Raw genomic sequence first — 21,573 nt, 5'->3', positions numbered from 1 at the left:
CCCCAGGCTGGTACTCTCAGCTGGGGGGGGATGGAGCAGCTGACCCTTGCTGAACCTCAGGGGAAACATGAGGTGCTTTTCTCATCCCAGCCCTCTCATTGCAAGCCAAGAAATACAAACCTTGCTGCAGCCACAGGCTGCTCTGGATACCAGAGCTGAATTAGGAACCTGGGTGGTGTCACCACACACCCCCAAGTATGTTTGATATGGAGTTCCCATGACCAAGTCATGCCTGTGACACCCGAACATCAGCCACCAGTTGTTTCACTGCTGCCTGAAGAGGAGAAGCTGCTGGAAGTGCTGCCCTCGCCCTGCCTGGACCAGGAGCGAGAGCTGCTTCCCTTCTCTGTGCCGTGCTGGGCTACATCCCTGGCTGCACGGGGCACAGGGAGCTGGTGCTTTGTGCTGAGGGCAGGACAGAGGCTGTGCAGGTGCTGTGGGTGATGCTGGGGCCCGTGGGTTCCTTCTACTCTGGCTTGGGCATCCCCATGTCCCTCCTGCATCCCCCCGCAGCGGTCATATCCTTCCCCACCCAGCCTCGTTGCATCTGGCCTTCAGCTCCCTGTCACGCCGCTGTCACCTGCCACCGGGAACATTTCCTAAATAGACCAAATAATTCTCTTAACAAGGCTCTCCATCCCACAGCTGGCAGGGCCGGGGGTGGCCGGGGCAGCTGCAGCACAGCCGGGGCACTCCGGGGCAGCTGCTCCCTCGCCTGCGGGTACCCGAGCACAAAAGCAAACGTCAGGGCTGTGCTGGTGCAGGTAATGGAGGCTGCTGCCTCCTGGTTCATTAGAAATACAATTCAGCTCCTTTAAAAGCACTCCGGGTGACCTCTAAAAATTGGATATATGTTTCTGTATGTCTCCTGTTTGTCTTGGGCAGAATGATGTTAACCGGCTGCTTCCTGCTGTTCCATTTTCCCAGAGTGTAATTACAAATTGTTTTTTTTTTCTCTTCAGCTTCCTGGCTCCCCAGGCTGGGCTGCTGGGAGCAGAGCTGCAAATAATCCAGCTTTTCTCCAGGCCCCTTCCCTGCCTGTGCTGGGGGGGCTTGTGCTGCGCTTGCTTATGGCTTTGGCAGGATCTGGTTTTGATGGTAATCAAGCTATAGAGGAGCAAGGAGGGGCTGTCCAGCCTCCTGCCCTGCCTTTCTTTTGCCCCAAGGCTGTCGGTGCAAATGATGCCAAATGCTGAGCTTCCAGGTGGTTTGATGCCAGAAGCCAGCCCACAGCCCATCCACAGGCACGGGTTTCTTCTGCCTTGGATGCAGGAGAGCTGAGGAGGTGGGAGAGATGTGACCAGACACTGTTACGGGTGGGTGGGTGGGTGGTGCATCCTCTTTGTCCCTTTTCCCGTGGCAAAGGCAGGATGCAAATTGCCATTACTCCGCCAGGGCTCACCAGTTACTCTGCCAGGGCTCACTGTCAGCCAGTGTTTCATTTGTAAGCAGGTAGTGTAGGACTCTCAGGGCTGCAGCAAGTGTTAACCCTTGCTCCTGTGAAACCTCCCTGTGGCAGAGGGGTTCTGGGCATGATTTTGGGTCCTGCCAGGCCTGTGAAGCATCCCAGGGGCTGATGCTCCCCCACTTCCCAGCTGGATGCTCGACTTCACTGAGCAGCCCCAGGGAGTGGACAGAGGGGTGAGAAGCACATTGCTGCCTCTCTTGGTAAAATGAGCAAACCTGCTGTTTCCTGCCCATGCACATGGTGGGTGGGATGTGTTTCCACGTGCCCCCACCCATGGCTGCCCTGGAGTGCAGACCTGCTCTGGGGTGGGGGCAGCTGGGGATTTGCCCAGCCCTGCTCCATGAGCTGCTGGAGACAGGAAGGAAAATGAACCAGGTTCAAGACAGACACGTTTGTTGCTCTATATTTAGAATATAATAATTAAGGCTGGTTGTTTATCCTGACAAACATGGTAATTAATAGTCTATGGCAGAGGAGCAAATCCTTCCTGCACCTGGGAACTGTGAGTTGTCTCTGGGAAGGGTGAGGACCTCATTAAAGAGCTGCTGCTGCTGCTCGTGAGAAAAGCTGCTATTTAGGGAACATCTGGCTGTTTGCCTTGTCCCCTCCCCAGGCACACGTGGCTGGGTGCTGGTGGCCTCTGGAGCCATGTGTGAGGGCACAGAGCAGGGGGGTCCTGCCAGTTCTATGGGAGGTGATGAGTGGGCAGCACTGCTGGGGCTGCCAAGGGGAGAGCGAGGATGCTTGGTGGCACCCAGGGGGATGGGGGTGTGGGTGCCAACGTGCAGGGGAGTGCTCATAAATGCAGTAGGAAGTCTTGTTCGGTGGTGGCACAGGTTGGCTGGGCACCGGTGGAGGCATCTCAGAGCGCAGGAGGGCGACAGGCAGCTGGGACAAGCTTTTCCCCGCCGTGGGAGAGAGGGCAAGAAGCTGATGAGAGCGGGTGGCTTCGCACTCTTCCCACTAGATGGGGATGCAGGCGTTGCTCAGAGCTGAGCTGCCGGGACGCCTGAGCACCCGCACTTCGCCCTTGTGGCTTCTCCGGGTGGGTGCTGGGCCAGCAGTCAGGCTCTGCCGGGGGACTCGGAGCTGACGGGGTCTCTCTCCTCCCGCAGATGCTGCAGGACTGCTCGGGCGGTGCAGCTGCACTGGCGGGCATCGCAGTGCGCGCACATCGTCCGCATCATGGACGTCTACGAGAACCTCTACCAGGGGAGGAAGTGTCTGCTCATCGTCATGGAGTGGTGAGTCCTCAGGGATACCCACCTGGGGGTGTGCACCTTCCTGCCTCGTCCTGGGGGTGCTGGGGACCCCAGCGAGGTGCTGTGAGCCTGGGGGAGGTGCTGCAGGGCCTTGGGGGGGACGGCGGGAGCTGCGCCGGCTCTGACTCATTCTGAGAACGTGCTCAGGAGGCTCCGGGCCTGTGGTTCTCACTGCAGATACATCATCACCAGACTCGCTTTGGCCATTGAAAGTCAGGGTAGTCCGTGGGTTCCTGGCACCCTGGCAGCCTGTGGTGGGGCCTGCTGGGCAGTGGGCAGCCCAGCCCAGCGGGTGCAGCTCCCAGCGCCGCTGAGCCTCTTGCAGCAGCAGCCGGGCGGCCCTGGTTCGGGTAGATGTTTGATATGACCTGGGGAGGAGGAATGAAGGGGAAAGTATTGAAACCACATCCCAACCGCAGCTGTGATTTGATGCAGCTTCCTTGCCAAAACCTCGCCCCTGGCAAGCCAGCAGGTTGCCTGGGGGGGCAGCGGGTTCGAGGAGCAGCAGCTGCCCGAGTGGCTCTTGGTGGGAAGAGGCTTCTGAGAACCATGTTGGGACACTGGGCAGCCAGGGATAGGAGAGGTTTGTGCTGCTTGGGTGGGAAGAAGGCAGTAGCTGAATGGTAGGAGATGAGTCAGTGGGGCAGGGGGGGCTCCCTGCAGCCTGTCTCTGGGGCAGCTCCCCATGTCTCAGGGGGACTCTGGGTCTGACACCCATCACAAGGCAGCCTTTGACATCCAGCCTCAGCACGGTGTGTCTCCTCGTGCAGCCATTGGCCCCAGCAGCTGCATGGTGGCTGTATCCCAGGTATCCAGTGAATGTCAAGGGTGTTGGCAGGAGATGCTCTCTGTGCTGGGAAAAACCAGAAACCATTTCTGCTTGAGTTAGGTAAGGCAGGGACAAGAAGCACTGTTATCCCTATTCTCATGGAGGATTATCCCTAATCTCACCCCTGATCTTTCTGGGAGTTGACTTTTTCCTCAGGATACCTGGGGAGCCTTTGGCTGGGAAGGCAGCCAAGGTTTCCTTCTGCAGCACCTCACGTGAGAGCTTTGCTCTGCTGTGGTGAGGTTCAGTCCCTGCCTCCCCCATCCCAGCAGGGAGCCCGTGTCAGTGGTGCTGACTCCTCGCCCGTGCCACGGTCTTTGCTCAGCACTTCTGCAGGGGTTGGTGTGCTGGAGAGGTGGTTGGTTTGTGAGCTGAACCAGGTCAGGCGTGCTGGGAGAGCTCTCGCCACCTTCAAGCCACCTTTGCTGCCTTTACTGTAAATGTGTTTCTGTGGGCTGGTGGGGAGACCACGTCCGCTCGCACCCGGCGTCTCCGCCGCCAGAACAAAACCTCTGCCCTGCTCATTTCTGGAAGGAGGAGGCTCAGAGACAACCCGTGCCCAGAACAACCGACCCAAGGGCTTGGATGGAGCAGGGGTTTGTTTCTTGCTGAGCTTGTGCAGCTCCTGGCTGAACATCAGAGGTTTCGGTGCCGCTTGCACTGCTGTGAGACTGTTCTGCAGCCCCTGATGCCTCCTGCTTCTCTTCCAGCCTGGACGGCGGGGAGCTCTTCAGCAGAATTCAGGACAGGGGAGACCAGGCCTTCACAGAACGGGGTATGGAGCCCATGGGGACTTGGGGTTTTGTCTTTGGACCATTTCTTGCTGTTCACAGGAGTGTCTCTGGTCTGGCCCATTCCCTCAGTCACTACTTTGAATCTCCAGTGGGGTTTTGCTCTTGGGTAATAAGGAATATGGGTGTGAATGGCTCTGCTTTTCATGCTCAGTCTAGAGCAAGGTTAGGGGTTTTACTGAGCTGTCCCTGTGCTTTGTCCATCCTGTTTCAGCACATTCAGTGACTTTCAGAAACACCCATCCCCCCTCCAAAAATCACCAAGAAGACCCGAGCTCTGTGATTCTCGTAAATCTCATTAATCCCAACCCTCTGCTCCTGTGCCTAGGACAGCTTATTGCCACAAACCAACCCCTGAGCTTATTGCCCTCACATCCCTGGGGAGCATCTTTCCCAGCTGGTTTCCCTGCAGACTGAGGTCCCTGGTGGTGCTGGGGGCTGGGTCAGACTTCCCACCCTGGAGCCAACCCTCCTTTGGGCTTGTGTGGTTGGATATTTGGGTCAGGGGCTAGAGCCTATCCCATCCCTACTGGGAGTTTCTCTCCCATTTGCTGCAGGCTCCTGACCCAGGGGTGGTGCTGGGGTGGTCCTGCTTGGAAGGGGAGACCTGGGGGACCCCCTTGAAGCTCTTTGGCTTCTGGTCTGTGGAGTAACCCAGAGAGTGGTGCCCTTTTTAACTTGCTTTGAATGGTTTCTTGATGTTTTGGTTGGGTTTTTTTGCGGCTTCAGAGGCTTCAGAGATAATGAAGAGCATTGGGGAGGCCATCCAGTACCTGCACTCGATCAACATTGCACACAGGGATGTGAAGGTACTGTGCTGTGCTCTCCCTGCTGGCCCCGAGCCCCCCTGGGCCCCTGGTGATGCTGGGGCTGCTCCAGCTCCTCCACTCACTTCTTGTTCCCTATGTTTTCCCAGCCGGAAAACCTCCTGTACACCTCCAAACGGCCCAATGCTGTGCTGAAACTTACAGACTTCGGCTTTGCCAAAGAAACCACCACACACAACTCCTTGGCCACCCCGTGCTACACGCCCTACTATGTGGGTGAGTGTCTGGGGGCTCTGAGCTTGCAGGTTGGTGGGGCTGGAGGGAGGAGCTGGGAGGTTTGGTGGTGGCCCCACACAGCCTTGTCACAGAGCCACGTGCAGCTCTGTGGTGGCTCCATGGGATGCTCATGTCCCTCTCTGCCTGGTGCTGCCACTTTCTTCAACTCAGGATTTTTTTTCACTCTCTACCAGCCCCGGAAGTGTTGGGCCCAGAGAAGTATGACAAGTCCTGCGACATGTGGTCCCTTGGTGTCATCATGTACATTCTGTAAGTCCAGCAGGTCCCTCTCCACCCATGGGGTCTGAAAAGGGGATGCAGCTTTGGAGCCTGTTGGTGGGCTGAGGGCTGAGCCTTTCCTGGCTGCACTGCTCCTGTGCCTGTGGGTGCTGCTGGGGAGGGTTTTGGGGAGATGCACTGACTCTGCTCCCTCTCGTGGTGCAGGCTGTGTGGATACCCCCCCTTCTACTCCAACCACGGCCTGGCCATCTCACCTGGCATGAAGAAGCGAATCCGAATGGGCCAGTATGAGTTTCCTAATCCCGAATGGTCCGAAGTGTCAGAAGAAGGTAAATACCTTCCCAGGGTGGCTTTTCCCCGGGCTGAATTGTCCCTTTGGGGTCAGCCCTGTGTCCAGCAGCACCATGAAGGCTGGGGGGAGCCAGGGGACATTGTGGGTCACCTCCCAGTGATGCAGCAGCTTCTCCTCTTTGCTCGAGAAGCTTTTCAGAGGGTTTGAGCAGGGTGAGATCTGTGGCACAGAGGGGACAGGGAGGGGGGGGGTCACATGAAGCATTTTTGGGCTGCTGGCTTGGGGTGGAGTGTGGGGAGAGCCCCCCAGGACCTGCTAATGCCCACCCCATTGCACACCCTTCCAGTTAAGCAGCTGATCCGCAACCTGCTGAAGACGGACCCAACCCAGCGCATGACGATCACGGAATTCATGAACCACCCCTGGATCATGGTGAGGGGGGTGAGGTGGGGTGGGATGGGGATGGGGATGGAGTGGAGCCCGTGGCTCCCACCTCACACTCCTCCCCTGTCACAGCAGCAATCCATGCAGGTGCCCCAGACCCCGCTGCACACCAGCCGTGTGCTGAAAGAGGAGAAGGATCTGTGGGAGGACGTGAAGGTAAAACCTCTCCCCGTTGCTGCCCTTCCCATGGAGATCTGTGCTGGGGAAGGGGCTGCAAAACTGAGTGGGGGGACCTTTCATTTGTTCCCACGGGGGTTGGGAGGGGGGTGAGCTGCCCTGGGGGTCCCAGGGGAGCCGTGGGCTGTGCCCGTGCGGGGCTTTGCTGATGGTGCTGCCTGTGCCTGCTCGGCAGGAGGAGATGACCAGCGCTCTGGCCACCATGCGCGTGGACTACGAACAAATCAAGATCAAGAAAATCGAAGATTCCTCCAACCCTTTGCTGATGAAGAGGCGGAAAAAAGCAAACCCCCCCGAGCCCACCGCGCTCCCCCACTGAGGGTGCCCCGCGCCCACCCGCCCTCGAGAAAAACAATAACTATATATATATATTTTTTAAGAAAAAAAAAGACAAAAAGAGACAGACTGTTATACCAAGCGCATGGAATTCAGACATTTATACCAGACTAGTTATTTTTAGCTACTCACCCGTGTTTCTGACCTTGCTGGAGCAGGTGGTAAGACCCCCCTGCCAGATCCACACGTGCAGCCAGGGGGTCTCTCCTGTAGGTAAATGCTGCCAAGAATTGGATTTATTTTCCTTTTGTGAAACCGTTTTTGATCTTTATTTTTTTTTCCTTCCTTCCAAAGAAAATGGAAATTCCTGTGGTGACCTTTTTAGGGTATATGACATATAAATATTTTTTAAAAACTACTGTAGAGCTGAAACCCAGACAGTGTGTTCCCTGCGTGGCTGTTGGCTGGAGATGGGCTTCGGAATGGGTCCATGGGATGGGGAGAAGAGGAGGAGGAGGGAGAGCTGTGTGGCAGGGCTGTTGTGGAGAGGGGTCCTCGTGGACATCATGCTTGGCCTGGAAAACTGCTGCTTTTAAAGCACAGTAGCCAAAAAAAACCCCAAACAAACCCCACCTCCCCAGCCATTCCCTGTCCTGGAAGCCGGGACTCCAGCCAGCGCCGCAGGGCTGCCCTGTGTCTGTCTCGCTGTCTGTCTGTCTGTGCGTGGGGTGTGTGTCTGTCTGTGGAGCTGCTGGTGGCCACTGCAGTCTGGACCAGTGCCTGGGATCCAGCTCTGACCTCAGGGGGGGGACTGGGGGTGAGCAGAAGGCTGGTGACCCCCACATCTCCCCTGGGCATTGGGAAAAGATGCTTCCCCACCTCCTCTGCCTGTGCCCCCAGCGCCCGGGGACACTGTCCTGGGGGTTCCCAGGGAAAAGCTGGTGGCACAGGCAGGGGGTGGAGATGGTGTGGGGCCATAGTTTGAGCTGGGATGACAGCACGGGCCCCTCCCCAGCTGGGGGTCCTGTTGCCCCCCAGGCGTGGCTCCTGCCAGGATGGCTGCTCTCAAGTCTTTAGTCCACGAATTATTATTATTGTTATTATTATTTGTCACAATGTTTCACTGCGTTACATGTGTTTGAATGGGGAAAACAAATTTTTTAAGGCAATGATTAGTTTCTAGGTGATCTGTTAGACACTGTATGGAGTTTTAATTTGTTTTAAAAACCGGTTTTTATCCCCTTTTTTTTTTTTTTAATTTTTATTTTTGTCTGTTGGCTTATACTAATTTTCCCAGTCTGCTCTTCAGTCCTTTGGATTAAAGACACTTAATGCGTCACCCAGTCTCTCCTTGCTTGTGTGGCTGCAAAGAAACACCCTGGTGCTCCAGACTGGATGGATGCTCTTCTGGTATCTTGAAATTGCTCTTTTTTTCCACCAAAGAGGCTGAGCTCCCCCAGGTTGTTCTCTGGGTGTGTCCCTTTGGCTGGGGACAAGCACTCAAGATCTTGTGGCTGGATCTGTCTAGCCCTATCCAGATGCCTTCCTTACCCTCCTCCTCCTCCTGGGGACATGGGGCAGGGTCTCCTGAGGCTTTTCTTCCCCTGCTGGAAAAGGTCAGGGTGCTCCAGGTGCCTCTGGGCCTTTTGGGGATATGGAAACATGGGGTGGGATGTGCACCCTGTGAAGCAGGTTGGCTGCAGCCAGGCTGGGGTGCAGACGGGGGGTTTTGGACCAGCTGGAGGGGATGCCCTGGTGCCCCCCTGGTTATGGGAGTCTCCTTTGCTCAAACCACATCTTCACCCCTGGCTCTCACCTCACGCTGCCTCTGGCTGGGTTTGGTGTGAAGGGTGGGATGCAATACATTTTCTTCTCCCTGCTTGCAGGAGCATCCAGATGTATTTTTCAATCTACATTTGGGTGAAATCTCATTCCTCTGCCAAAGGGCTTGGGGTGCTGCACCAGAGCCCAGGGCTGTGCCTGGGTGCTTGTGTGGGGCCAGTCCTGGGGGCTCCCCCAGCATCTCCCTGGTTCTGAGTAGCTCATCAACCATCACTTAGAACATTTCTTGGCCTGGGAAGATCTTGTGTTGCCCCAGGTGAGACCTGCTCACCCTGCCAGGGTGTCTGTGCAGCCCCAGCCCATGGTGCAGGAGAGCTGCACGTGGGGTTGGGCTGAGCAGGGCACTGGCAGGAGGGATATGAGCAGCAGCTCAGAGAGTTTCCCTGCTCTGTACGTCCCACAGAGCAGCTTCCAGCCATGGCAGTGCAGCAGCCCTCGGCACACGTTGTGGTTTGGAGATGAGCTGACTGAAAAGCTGTTGTCTTTTCCAGAAGTTAGTAAGATGCTACCAGCCTGCAGCAGTGCCTGCACAAAATGTAACACCAGAGGCTGGAAGTGGAACTGGGAGCTGCTGGGGTCCCCAGCTGAGCTGCCTCTGCCTGACATAACCCCTCCTTTGCTTTTAAAAAGGCTTTAACAACCAATTTTTATGTGCTGGTCTCTGACAAAGGACTCGATGTTGTGTCTGTTGGGAGGAAACATCCCAGTTGTCTTAGAAAAGCCCGGTAAGTAGCAGCTCCTTGTGGTGCTTTTGACACACGGGCAGGGCTGATGTGCTGCCCTCGGGCAGGTTTGGAAGTGCTGGGGTGAGGGCAGGTTGCCCTGTGTGATCAGTGGGATGTGGGGTGCACTGGTGGCCCCAGCCCTGCAGGACCCCTCACCCCAGGCATCCTTTATCACCTCTGGTGCTCCCGGCATCTCCTGTCACTTCTGATGCTCTGCTCCTGAGATTTTTATGCTGGGCCCGTGGTAATGGACCCAGTGTTCTGCAGGGGGGACAGAACAGAGCAAGGCCTGGGGTGGGTTTTCTGGCAGAGGAGCCTGGTCCTGCTCAGACAGTGCAGTGTCTGGCTCTGTGGCTGATGGACCCTGTGTGTCTCTGGATGTTTCCTCCCTGTCCAGAAGGTGGGGGATTAACTCAGGCTGTTTTTCAAGGTATAAATTATGCTGAGTTGCAGATACAGGGTCCAGGCTGGGTGTTATCTCTGAGCACCCCTGTGGGTGTGACAGGGGTGAGACAGACTGGAGCTGTGGGGTCTGTGCTGGAGGGGCTGGCACCACACCTCAAAACCCAGCTCCCAACTCGGGCTAGAGGGGGTGTGATGCTGCTTTTGCTTAAGAAGGTGTTTCAATGCCAGGGTGTGAGCTGTGGTGGCACCAGTGGAGTGGCAGTGGGGCCAGTCCTGGGGGCTCCCCCAGCATCTCCCTGGTTCTGAGTAGCTCATCAACCATCACTTAGAACATTTCTTGGCCTGGGAAGATCTTGTGTTGCCCCAGGTGAGACCTGCTCACCCTGCCAGGGTGTCTGTGCAGCCCCAGCCCATGGTGCAGGAGAGCTGCACGTGGGGTTGGGCTGAGCAGGGCACTGGCAGGAGGGATATGAGCAGCAGCTCAGAGAGTTTCCCTGCTCTGTACGTCCCACAGAGCAGCTTCCAGCCATGGCAGTGCAGCAGCCCTCGGCACACGTTGTGGTTTGGAGATGAGCTGACTGAAAAGCTGTTGTCTTTTCCAGAAGTTAGTAAGATGCTACCAGCCTGCAGCAGTGCCTGCACAAAATGTAACACCAGAGGCTGGAAGTGGAACTGGGAGCTGCTGGGGTCCCCAGCTGAGCTGCCTCTGCCTGACATAACCCCTCCTTTGCTTTTAAAAAGGCTTTAACAACCAATTTTTATGTGCTGGTCTCTGACAAAGGACTCGATGTTGTGTCTGTTGGGAGGAAACATCCCAGTTGTCTTAGAAAAGCCCGGTAAGTAGCAGCTCCTTGTGGTGCTTTTGACACACGGGCAGGGCTGATGTGCTGCCCTCGGGCAGGTTTGGAAGTGCTGGGGTGAGGGCAGGTTGCCCTGTGTGATCAGTGGGATGTGGGGTGCACTGGTGGCCCCAGCCCTGCAGGACCCCTCACCCCAGGCATCCTTTATCACCTCTGGTGCTCCCGGCATCTCCTGTTGCTTCTGATGCTCTGCTCCTGAGATTTTTATGCTGGGCCCGTGGTAATGGACCCAGTGTTCTGCAGGGGGGACAGAACAGAGCAAGGCCTGGGGTGGGTTTTCTGGCAGAGGAGCCTGGTCCTGCTCAGACAGTGCAGTGTCTGGCTCTGTGGCTGATGGACCCTGTGTGTCTCTGGATGTTTCCTCCCTGTCCAGAAGGTGGGGGATTAACTCAGGCTGTTTTTCAAGGTATAAATTATGCTGAGTTGCAGATACAGGGTCCAGGCTGGGTGTTATCTCTGAGCACCCCTGTGGGTGTGACAGGGGTGAGACAGACTGGAGCTGTGGGGTCTGTGCTGGAGGGGCTGGCACCACACCTCAAAACCCAGCTCCCAACTCGGGCTAGAGGGGGTGTGATGCTGCTTTTGCTTAAGAAGGTGTTTCAATGCCAGGGTGTGAGCTGTGGTGGCACCAGTGGAGTGGCAGTGGAGTGGGAAGGCTCAGGACCCTCCATCCTGCTCGGGGCAGGTTCTGGGGCTGCTCCGGGATGTGCTGCTGCCCGGCAGGGCAGGGAGGAGCAGAGACACATCCCAGACGGGAGCTGGAGAGGGACAGGAAAGGAGCTTCAAGCAACCTCCTCCAATCCCATTTGCAAAAGCCAGGAAGAGAGGAGTCATTTCTTCAGCTGGCAGGTTCCAGAGCAGTGAGCTCATCCCTCAGCCCAGGGCGGAAACGTGGACGGTGCAAATACGTGCAGCACCCAGAGGTGTGAAGCACAGGCAGGTTTTTCCAGGGGCTCAGTCTGCAGCCTCTGCTCGTGCTGACGGGCTTGCAGAGCTTCAGTGTTTTGGAAAAAAAGAAAAATATTTTCTGCACAAATGTAATCGTAGTGACAAAGCCCTGACGTTGCCTGGCGGGGTTGGAGGGCTGAGCTCTGGGTTTTCTTTGCTACCGAGAAGCTGCTCTGGAAATCACGGTGCTTACTGACACCAATCTCAACGCCAGTGGGAAGATCTGTGGCTTGAAAAAGTTTTCTCTGTGTGTTTGGGGACAGAAGAGCCTCTTGGCATTGGCACTGCAGCAGTGGAGAGCAGGGCTCTCCTGCATGTCCCTGCTCCCAGCTTTGGGAGAGGAAGGGGTAGGAATGTTCCCCACCTCCACCTGCTGCTTCTCCCTCCCCAGCAGTGATCTCGTTTTGGAGGGGCTGTGCTCCGGGCCCAGCACCCCAGACTCTTTCTTTCTGTCACTGCTTTCAGAGTGTCTGGCTAGGGGGATGACAGCAGAAGGCTGTTTTCTGTGAAGCTGTTGTTACTAAAAGGAATAGTCGGGTCAGTGTGGGCGTGGGGTGAGAACAGTCTTACTCATGCAGGGCAATATTGTGTTGCTTCAGGTTTGAAAGATTAGACAGATTTGTTCATAGAGTCTGTAAATAAACAGGCTGGAGAAGAGAGGAGAGGGCAGCTGCCAGCTGGGGCACTGGTGGGGCTGTTTGCTCTCTGGGAGCAGGGGAGGATGGAAAAAGCAGCATGAAGGAATCCAGCTGAGCCTGAGGGAGCCGAGCCCCACGCTGTGCATCGTGCCTGCAACACACCTGGAGGAGCCAGGGTAGAAAATCTTTGAATAAGGCCCTGGGATGTGGGACACGTGGGAGGTGGTGACCACGGCTCTGCTGCCCTCCCAGCTGCAGTGGGAGCAGAGTTTGGGAACCTGGAGGTGTGGGGCAGGGGCAGCACAGGGATGCTCTGGGAAGGGCTGGGACCACTGAAGGGGATTTGGATTTATGAGCACCCCTCACAGAGGTGTTCATGGCCCCCCCCAACTCCCCATACTCACACCACCATTATCCTGGGCTCTCCAGCACTTTGCTGCAGGGTTGGGTTCTATCTAAGCCTTCTGGTATAGATGGATTCCATGTTACTTTCTGAGCCAGCCAAGTACTACTCCTTGTGCTGTTTAGCAACAGTATTTCCAGGTCCCTCGACCCTCTTTACCAGCTGGGGTTTTACAGCCCCTGCTGCCAGGGGGAGGCTGGAGATTTCCGTAAGACTTTTTTCGTGTCCTGCTTTTTGCAGTGGAGATGCTCTGCAACTACAAGTTACTTGGAAAGAGGAAGAAGTTGGCTGGAGCTGAATTTGTGATGGTCTTAGTTTCCTCCGCAGTAGCTCCAGCTGGTAAAGGACCCCTCTGCCATCCCCGTGTGCCTGTGTTGGTGTCACCCAGTTCATCCTGACCTGCACTTTGCTGGAAAGCAGACATTGATGGTTGACTTCAACTAGATGAGCCACCAAGATAAAGGAGAATGAGATAAACATGTGAGAGTCTCTCTTCTAACTGTTTTTGAAAATGTTTCAAGCCTAACTGGAAACCAGGAGTGGAGACAGTAAAGTCCCACACCCACCGTCTGGAGCTTGGTGATGACTGTGTCACTTTAGGGTGACAATGACAACCAGAGGCTGCCCTGGTGTGCCCCAGTGCCTTGGCAGTGCAGGTCTATGTGTGTCCTCTGGCCCAGTACAAGGGACCAGCCAGCTGAGTGCCCCAGTGTCCCTTCTCAGCAGCAGCAGGCTCCTTGGACATTGCTCTTGATCCTTCCCAGAAACAGGAACCCCAGCTGGACACCCCCAGTGTCTGCTTGTACTGTCCTCCTCCAAAGACTCCTCTTTCATCTCCCCTGGGCTTGTTTGTCCTCGGCTTTGGAGAGATGTCACTGCAAAGGGCACCCTTGTCCACCAAGTAATCCATGTATGTGTGTGCTATGACATTGTTGCTCCACACTTTGCTCACCATCAAGGGACTGTACGTGTGACCTGCTGACTCTGAAGGAATATGTGAGAGATTCACCACATTTTTAATAGCTAGTAGGAAAATAAACCCTCTTTCCTCACCCCACCTTCGTATTTTTAGTAGCAAACTTCCTGCTAAGGAAAAAAATACATATTTCTCACTTTTGAGGAGATTGGTTTCGATCAAAAGCCTGGCTCTGCTCCAGGAGATCACCAGTGTTTGCTGCTACCTGAGAGATGAATCATGAAGGTCTGGTTCCTTGTCTGGTGATGCAAGAAGTAGCTGATGCTCTCGCAAGTGGGTAGGCAAGGCCCAGGGAAGTGCCAGCCCTGTATCTCTCCCCCCTCCAGATACAGCTGCAGGGGCTGTTTGCTGCACTCCCATGGTGTTGGTCAACCCCGGGCAACCCCAGAAGGACAAACTGTCCTCAGGGCTGGTGTGGATGGGAGGGCAGGAAGGCACGTTGTGCAATCAAGACTAGAGGAGCAGTTATGCATTGTTGCTGGTTTGCTTGTGCCTCTGGTTTTCTAATGACAAGGACTACAACTGAGAGTAGATCTTTTTCTGTGCAAAGACTTATCAGTACTTGAAGGTTTGCTCCAAATCTGGTGGAGGTGAACTGCAGTCCTCTGTGGCCAGGTGGGCTTTGACTTAGGTTGCTTTCTGTCCTGGGTTGGTTTGTCCCCCAGCTGGTGGTAAGCTGCACCAGGTAGAAAAAGTGAAAGATAAATGATAGCTGTGTTTCTCTAGGAACTGGGATCTTATACATCAGAGGGTTGTCAGGATTTCCTGCTGTGGGGCTTGGGATGAAGCTAAACTGCTTAATGCTGAAAACCACCAGAGTGGTAGAGGATCTGTTAGACCTGTTGGCATGGGGCTTGTTTGGAGCTGGGGTTAGAGGGATGTGCTGAGGGCTTGCTGGAGCTGGCTGTAAAAGGAGAGGCTGATGATTTAAACCCAGCTGTGAAAGTGCAGTTCCCAGGAACACAAAGTGCTTTTCACTAAGGGTAAAGAGCTCTCCAGAAATTGCCCTATTAGGTTAGAACAGGCTCATGGGAATCCTGCTCTCCACTTTTGCAGCACCTTTTCTAACCAGGAAAGGCAAAGCTGTTCCTCCTTCCTGTGGGAGCTCTGCTTGCCACCCTCACCAGACCCAAAAGGCTCCTGGCAATGCTGAGAGCAGGGGACCCCTTGTGTGTCAGACCCCAGGCCATGGGGTGAACCCCCCTGTCCCAGATGCCTCTCGCTCTGAGGCACCTTCCGGGTAACGCTGGGCAGGGGTAACATGTCAGGCTGAGATTTCACTTGCTGAAATACTGAGAGTGGAGCCCCACGGGGAGGGGTGGGATGTGCTGGGTTCCTGGGCTCCAAGGGATGCTCAGGGCTGGTGTCCTGCCCTCCAGCCATGCCCCAGCAGGTCCACAGGACACCAGTCCTGGGGGATGGAGATGAGCCCTTCCCAGCACAACAGTGTGGAAATGGCATCAGGGCACCCTCAGGGTCCCACTCCCAGCTTCAGTGATCCCAGTCCTCCCATCCTGGGATTAGTCAGGCTCTTGCCAGCTGGGTGCAGCTGAGACAGGACAGTGGCAGCCTGTGCAGCAGGGCTCTGGTCCCCTGGGGTGACAAGCCCTGCTCTCACCACTCCACCTGGCCTCTTTTGTGACAAAAGCCCCGATTTCAGTCACGTGCTGCTAAAATCTAGGGCAGGGAGAGGCATGAGCTGCCTGGGGCTGAGTGATACAGGCAGTTAAAATGAAATAACAAGCATTAACTGTAACCACAACTGAAATCAGGAAAGTTCTGAAAGCTTTTACAATTTAAAAATAGCTAAAACTAAGCTTGCTTGTGGTGTTTTGTCTGTTTAGTGCTTAAGGTCCCTCATATCACTAAAAGCTGAAGGGCCCGAAGAAAGTGCTCATCTTACAGGTTGCAAGACATTTTTTTTTTCTTGTTACAAGAAAGAGGCATGTGGGGTTCTGTTCCTCACACCCAGCCTGAGAGAGGAGACATCTGTGTCTGCCCTGAGCTCAGGGATGGTGCCACTGGCTCTGCTGGGAGCAGCTTCTCTGTCCTCCCTGTGTTGGCCAACAAGAGACAGCTAAGAAGTTGAATTGCTTTCTTCACAGCAAGTAGGTTTGGTCCAGTACCAGGGTGCTTATGGCTTTCAGGAAAGGTTCTAAAGAGAAAAAAAAGAAAAAGCAGAAGCCAGGGCTCCTTTGGGCAGCAGATATTCTCATGCTTTTGGCATGTTCCTTATGTGAAGTGAAACTTGCTCATGTTCTGGGGAGCAGCTGATGCTCAGGCACTTCAGGAGCTCTCAGTGCCCGTGTGTGTGTCTGTGCTTGCCCACAACTTGCAGGAATTGACCCAAAGCACTTGTGAAACCACTGACTCCTTCCCCGTGCAAATCCTGCGTGCACCCTGTTTTCTCTGGCTGGGTAGTGCATCTTCCCACCAGCTGGGATTCTCTTCAACAGGGGGAGGGAGGCAAATGTGGAAGGAGTGAGCGAGTTGCCTGCACTGCAGCCCTGGGCAAAAGCCACCCTGCCAGCAGAGGGACGTTGCTGAGGTGCCACCGTGATTCAGCCTGTTTTGCCACCAAAGCCCCTGCCTGTGTGGGCAGGGTTGGGTAAGCCTGGACTTAGCTGGCCATGGTGGCTTGTCCTTGTCCCCTGGTCCTCCCGGGGCTCCCTGCCCTGCAATGGGCTGTGGGGAACATGTGGCTTCAACCATGGATGGAGCTTCTGTTGAGTGAGCACCGATTGGGCTTCCAAAGAGGAAAAGGGAAACCAGGCAGGGGTCCTTGGCTGTCTGAAGGCAGCAGCACTGGTGGCACTGGCTGGTGGGGGGTGCTGGGGGCAGCTTTAGGACTTTGATGTAGTGTTGGCTGCATTGTCACGGGCTGGATTGGCCATGTCATCCCCCGTGGGTTTGTTTCTGGCCTGATGGTGATGCTCTGCAGTGGCCCCTTGGGAACTGAAGGTCTGGTAATCCTCCTCCTCTGTATTTAGACCAAATCTCCAGTTAGTTTCCTCTAGTATTTAATTCATTACACAAGCACTGCCCAGTGGAGACAACGTTTATTCCTGTGAGAAGCTCAGCACTGCTGAGCCAGGCAGGGGAGGGACTTGGGCTCCCAGGCATTGGGCTTGAGATCAGGCAGCAGGCTGAGCTCTCAGGAAGAAAATACCCAGCAAGGAAACCATTTGCTTCTGTGGGATAACAAACCAGAAAACCACTGCCACCGATCTCTGTGACAGTGTGTGCTGTTACTGTAACACCCAGGGTGACACTGGGGTGGGCAGGAACTACATCAGCACTATGGGTGACAATGCAATGCACGGGGCATGCAGCAGCTTTTGGGGTGCAGGAGAAGCAGAAGGTTGCAGACAGCAGAGGTGTGTGGGGAGCACTGTCCTGGTTTGCTTTGCAGAGGGGATGCTGTGTTGGGGTCCCATCCTGCAGCTCACCCAGGCCAGCCCAGAGCTCCAGCTCAGCCCATTCTGCCCCAACCAGCTGTAACAAAGTGCACAGAGCTCGTGCTGTGATAGCATCAAGCTATCATAGTAAAATATGCTCTGTGGTTGTTTTTTCTCCCCCAGACACTGGTGTTTGGAGCACATGTTAGTCGACATTTGGACCTGGAGGGTGTCAGGTCAGAGCACAGCCCAGTGAGATGCTGGGAGTGGGGAGCAGGGGGATGCTGGTGCCTCAGTTCTTGTTTGAGAAACATGTCATGAGTTAAATGGATGACTTGTAATGGTGCCTTGGGTGTCCCAGCTCTGCAGGCTGCCCTTTGGCGTTTTTTTCCCCCTTATTTAAAGCAGTGGGGTCCTCAGACTCCTGCCTCCAGCTGGCAACACGGGCTCTGAGAGCTGTTTCCTGCCTCCCCTTAGAAGAAAAGTAATACAAAGGAGATTAAAATAGGTGTAGTGGGAGCAGGAGAACATGTGGATCAGGTCAGCCTGGGGTGAACTTCGAGGCTCCTGAGTGCAGGTTCTACTGAAAGCACCAAAACTCTCCTGGGAAAATTCAGTTGTTCCACTGACCAACACCAGGCTGAAGCCTGGACAGAAGCACTTAGAAATGAACAAACCATAAAATCATTTGGGTGGGAAAATACCTTCAAGATCATCAAGTGCAACTGTTCACCCAGCTCCACTGGCTTCCACTGCCAAACCCACCACTATTAACTGAAAAAAAGGCTTGTTTCTAACACAGTGAGAAAAGAAACCCCTGGTGCCAGTGAAGCCCAGGAGTCTGCAGGACCTGTGAGGAAGGGGCTCAGCAGAGTGACAGCCAAGGAGGCTCCAAAGTGAAGCAGAAGCACAGCCAGGTGGGTACCCCCAGCAACTGCCCAGGGTTGGTGGTGGGAGCTGCAGTTTGGGAATGGTTACATTGGTTCAATTCTGGGTTGATTAGTGCACAGAGATCCACGTGCACAGATACAAAATCTCCAGCCCAAGGAAACAGCAGTTCTGTCAATATATTAGTCTAGTTTTTAGCTACTGTCTGTTATCTGATCTAGGATCGAGGCCTCATCTGGACTGAGAACAAATGTGAAGTTAAAAACAACTGGGCTGTTAGAGGAAGGCAGCAGGGATTTACAGGCTCCCTCCTGTAAATCAAGGGAAGGGAGGCACAGGATTGTTAAAGCCCTGATGATTATTGATGACATTCAGGCGTGTAACCAATTATTTAATTGCAGATGCTGCTCTGAAAAGGGCCATGGCTGAAACTTGCTGAAGAGGCTGAAGTGACCCAGGGAGCACCTTGGGGCCAGCTTGTCTCTCCTGTAAGAAATCACTGGCAGCAAATTGTGTCATATATTTGCATTGAAGTGTGAGGACCTGGGGTGTTCTCACTTCCCTGGCCGTTCCTGCATGCAGCACATCCTCAGTGCTCCTCCCTGCTGGGCTCTGTGCCTGCTGGGCTCTCCCCCAGCACTGGGACTGGGCACAGCTCTGTACTGGGGCTGATTTACAGCCCTGTTAACAGCTTGGAAGAACAGAACAGAGGCTTTATAAATTAGGAAGTCTTTATTAGCAACAATCAACGTTTTCTTTTCACACAGATAAACATGAAAAAGTTCATGAGATGACAGAAGCTGTGGCCAAGGACTGGTGTCCCCCCACCCAGCACAGCCCTTGGAGCCATCCTCACTCCTCCTGCAGCACTGAAGTCAAGGCATTTGGTGGAGAAAAAAAAAAGACTACAGAGTTGGCTCACCAGGAGCTTAATTTGTTCTGGTAAGAAGCTGAATTTAAATTTTACAGCACTTGGCTCCCGCGCTGCCCTTGAGCTGATGCCACCCGAAGGCTTCCAGCAGAAGGAGCAACCCACAGAGCTTTCAGTCCTGCTTTGGGGCTGCCCCTGCTCTGGGGCAGGCTGCCAGCAGGGATGCCCTTCTGTCACCACAGCCCTACAAATGGAATGAATCAAGTATAAACAGCCTCTCTTCAGTGGTAACTTACAAAGCCAGCAGCTAACTGACAGCGTTTCGTCACGCTGGTGCTCTGGGTACTTCTAAATATTAGAAGCAAACGCCTCTGGGTTGTGGCATTTTCCTCTGGCTCAGTGTCCTGGAGCCTTCCCGGGGGCAGGAGAAGTGGGGTGAGGGGGAAGGAGCCCCAAAACCAGCGGGTCTGTGGGCACCGAGGCTGCTCCTCCTGTGCAGGGTTAGAGGCAGCAGCCCCCGGTGCTGGCAGCTCTGGCTGCAGCTCTAGGAATTTGAATGCAAATTACCCAACCCACCTTAAAATGGTGGTCAATTAAATATTCTCTAACTTCTACAAGAAAAAGAAAACAACAAACAACCAGTGAGTAAAACCCAATCAAAGACTGGAAAATAGTAACGTTAACCTTCAAAAGTGCAGAGTGAGCAACCCAGCAGCTCTGGAAGTCTTTTTGTTAGCAACAGTGAAGTCAAGTTCTATTAGAACCAAGCATTTAATTCCTACTGCTGTGGTTTTCTTTCATCTGGACTGATATCTAGGCTGAAGTCTGGAGCTGGGGTGAACTGATCTATGGCTGTGACACTCAGACCTTGATCACAGGACTCTTTTTTCCTCCCCATTGCTTCCCAACCACAGGAGAAAAAAAAAACAAAGCCCTTGGTGACATTTATGGTGATTTTGCTCAGAGCAAGGCTGAGGATTTCAGTGCCTAATTCCAGGACCAGAGGCAGTTATGTGGTTATGCATAAAAATCATTTGCATAAATAAACAGAGGGATAGAAGCTGAGGAGAGTGCTCGTTTGCTTAAAATTAAACTTCACTGAACTCGGAGCTGGAATTGCTCCTCCTCAGTAAAATTGCACTCAGGAACAGCTCTGCTTATCATCTGTAGGAGAAGGTTGGTTTGAAGCTGTGAGCCAAAAAGCACATAAACAGTATTAAAATACAGAACAATAAATAATACTTTACAAGCTCATCACGCTTTTCCTCAAAACACATTGTAAACATAAACACTGAGGTATTAGAAGTAATAAATATCAAATTCAGTTGTTTAAACCCAACACTTTTAAATACAATATTAAACTTGAAGTTATTCATCTGTAATTCTCAACTTTGACCCTAAGATAACTTAATTTCTGGTGTGTTCTTGCAGCCTAAAGTGATTTCTGAAAAAAAAAAAAGCAGGACTGTGTGTGAAAGAGACAGAGCTGGGGGCATTTTCACTTCTTTCTCTTCATCAGCAGGTACTCCTCCATGTAGTTGATGAAGATGTCAAACTCTCCCATGGCTTTGTAGATTCCGTTCTCATTCATCTGCAGGTGAAAACCAAGTCCCTTTAAGTCTGGAGGTGATGACACATGGGATGGATGCACAATTGCTAGAAATATTCTCCTTCCACCAACATTTTCATCTGCTCTGCTGGAGAACCCACCCACTGCTCCTTCAAGCATCACCCTCTGGATTTCTCTGCCTTAGGTATTTAAATAATTAAGGAGTGCTTTGGATTGTGTTCTCTGTCCTAAGCTGAAGCCATAAAGCCCTCTGCCTTGCTGGGGATGGCAGGTTCTCCCAACCTCAGCATGACCTTACCTTATCAAATGTCTCCTTGATCTGCTTGACTGTTTTGCTCCTCTTCTCACACGTGAAGAATCTGTGCTGCAAAGGGACAAGAGCAACGGCTCAAACCACTGGGGTTTCCTTCCCAGGGCACACGGCAGCAGCTCTGACCTCCTCCTGCCCCTCATCACTGCTTCTCCCCACCTTCCCCTTCCCCACATGGGGCCCTGGGGGGCAGCCACTGCAGCTGCTTGGCACCATGCACTGGTGGGACAAGCACAGCACCACCTGGGGCTCTTGGTCTGACTCAGCAGTGATGGGATCCAGGCGCTGCTTCAGGAGTTGTTGCAGAGCCACGTTGCTTCCCCAGCCAGGTAAGGGACCCTCTGCCCTCCCTCCCTTTATCCCTTCAGCCAGACTCTGTTGGGTGGGATAGGCTGCAAATAAATTGTGCTCCTGAATGGAGCATCCTTATTTCAGAGGTAAGAGAGGTGGGGTAGGAGAAACCTCATCCTTGACAGTGTCAGCCTGCCCACAGCCCAGCTCCTCTGCACCACCCTCATGTCTGTGCTCCGGGGCAGACCCAGCACCTGCTCCTCGCCCTCCTGCTGCCCTGGGACTGGCCCTCCCTGGCTGGAGCAAGGATTTCATCCCCCCTGTGATGCTGAGCCCCACTCACACAGCGCCTCATGCTCGCCTTCAGGCTCAGCAGCAGGTTGCCCAGGTCTCCCATGCTCTGCTGGTGGGACGTGCTGGTCTTCATGGCGCTGGGCAGCACCTCCTCCATGTAGAACCGCATCATCTCCGACACCGACTGGCAGCCTAAGCTCCCCTGGGGTGAGAGGGGGTAACGGTGTTGGGGGAGGCCACCAGCACCCACCGGCAGGGTGGGGGGGCTTAAAACCCAGAGGGGGTGGTGGGCAGAGCACTTGTGGTGTGTTGGCACCACTGGCTGCGGCTGC

At 54.2% G+C, this 21,573-nt stretch overlaps 2 protein-coding genes across 2 annotated transcripts in view; one reads left to right on the top strand and one right to left on the bottom strand.

Annotated features, from left to right (window-relative positions):
* Window positions 1–7,150, top strand: part of MAPKAPK2 (mitogen-activated protein kinase-activated protein kinase 2) — a 42,779-nt gene extending 35,629 nt beyond the window's left edge. Inside the window, exons 2-10 of the mRNA XM_009997516.1 lie at window positions 2,584–2,712; window positions 4,270–4,334; window positions 5,080–5,159; window positions 5,267–5,393; window positions 5,588–5,663; window positions 5,838–5,962; window positions 6,272–6,357; window positions 6,445–6,525; window positions 6,722–7,150. Of these exons, the coding sequence (XP_009995818.1) occupies window positions 2,584–2,712; window positions 4,270–4,334; window positions 5,080–5,159; window positions 5,267–5,393; window positions 5,588–5,663; window positions 5,838–5,962; window positions 6,272–6,357; window positions 6,445–6,525; window positions 6,722–6,865 (913 nt within the window). The 3' untranslated portion in view covers window positions 6,866–7,150. The remainder of the gene's footprint in view (window positions 1–2,583; window positions 2,713–4,269; window positions 4,335–5,079; window positions 5,160–5,266; window positions 5,394–5,587; window positions 5,664–5,837; window positions 5,963–6,271; window positions 6,358–6,444; window positions 6,526–6,721) is intronic.
* Window positions 7,151–20,274: 13,124 nt separating this feature from the next.
* IL10 (interleukin 10) overlaps window positions 20,275–21,573 on the bottom strand; it is a 3,269-nt gene continuing 1,970 nt past the window's right edge. The window contains exons 3-5 of the mRNA XM_009997515.1: window positions 21,291–21,443; window positions 20,645–20,710; window positions 20,275–20,367 (exon numbers count right to left, since the gene is read on the bottom strand). Of these exons, the coding sequence (XP_009995817.1) occupies window positions 20,275–20,367; window positions 20,645–20,710; window positions 21,291–21,443 (312 nt within the window). The remainder of the gene's footprint in view (window positions 20,368–20,644; window positions 20,711–21,290; window positions 21,444–21,573) is intronic.

This window comes from Chaetura pelagica, unplaced genomic scaffold (genome assembly GCF_000747805.2).
Source record: "Chaetura pelagica isolate M959 unplaced genomic scaffold, ChaPel_1.0 scaffold215, whole genome shotgun sequence".
Taxonomy (NCBI): domain Eukaryota; kingdom Metazoa; phylum Chordata; class Aves; order Apodiformes; family Apodidae; genus Chaetura; species Chaetura pelagica.
This window is presented reverse-complemented; position numbering and strand designations above follow the sequence as displayed.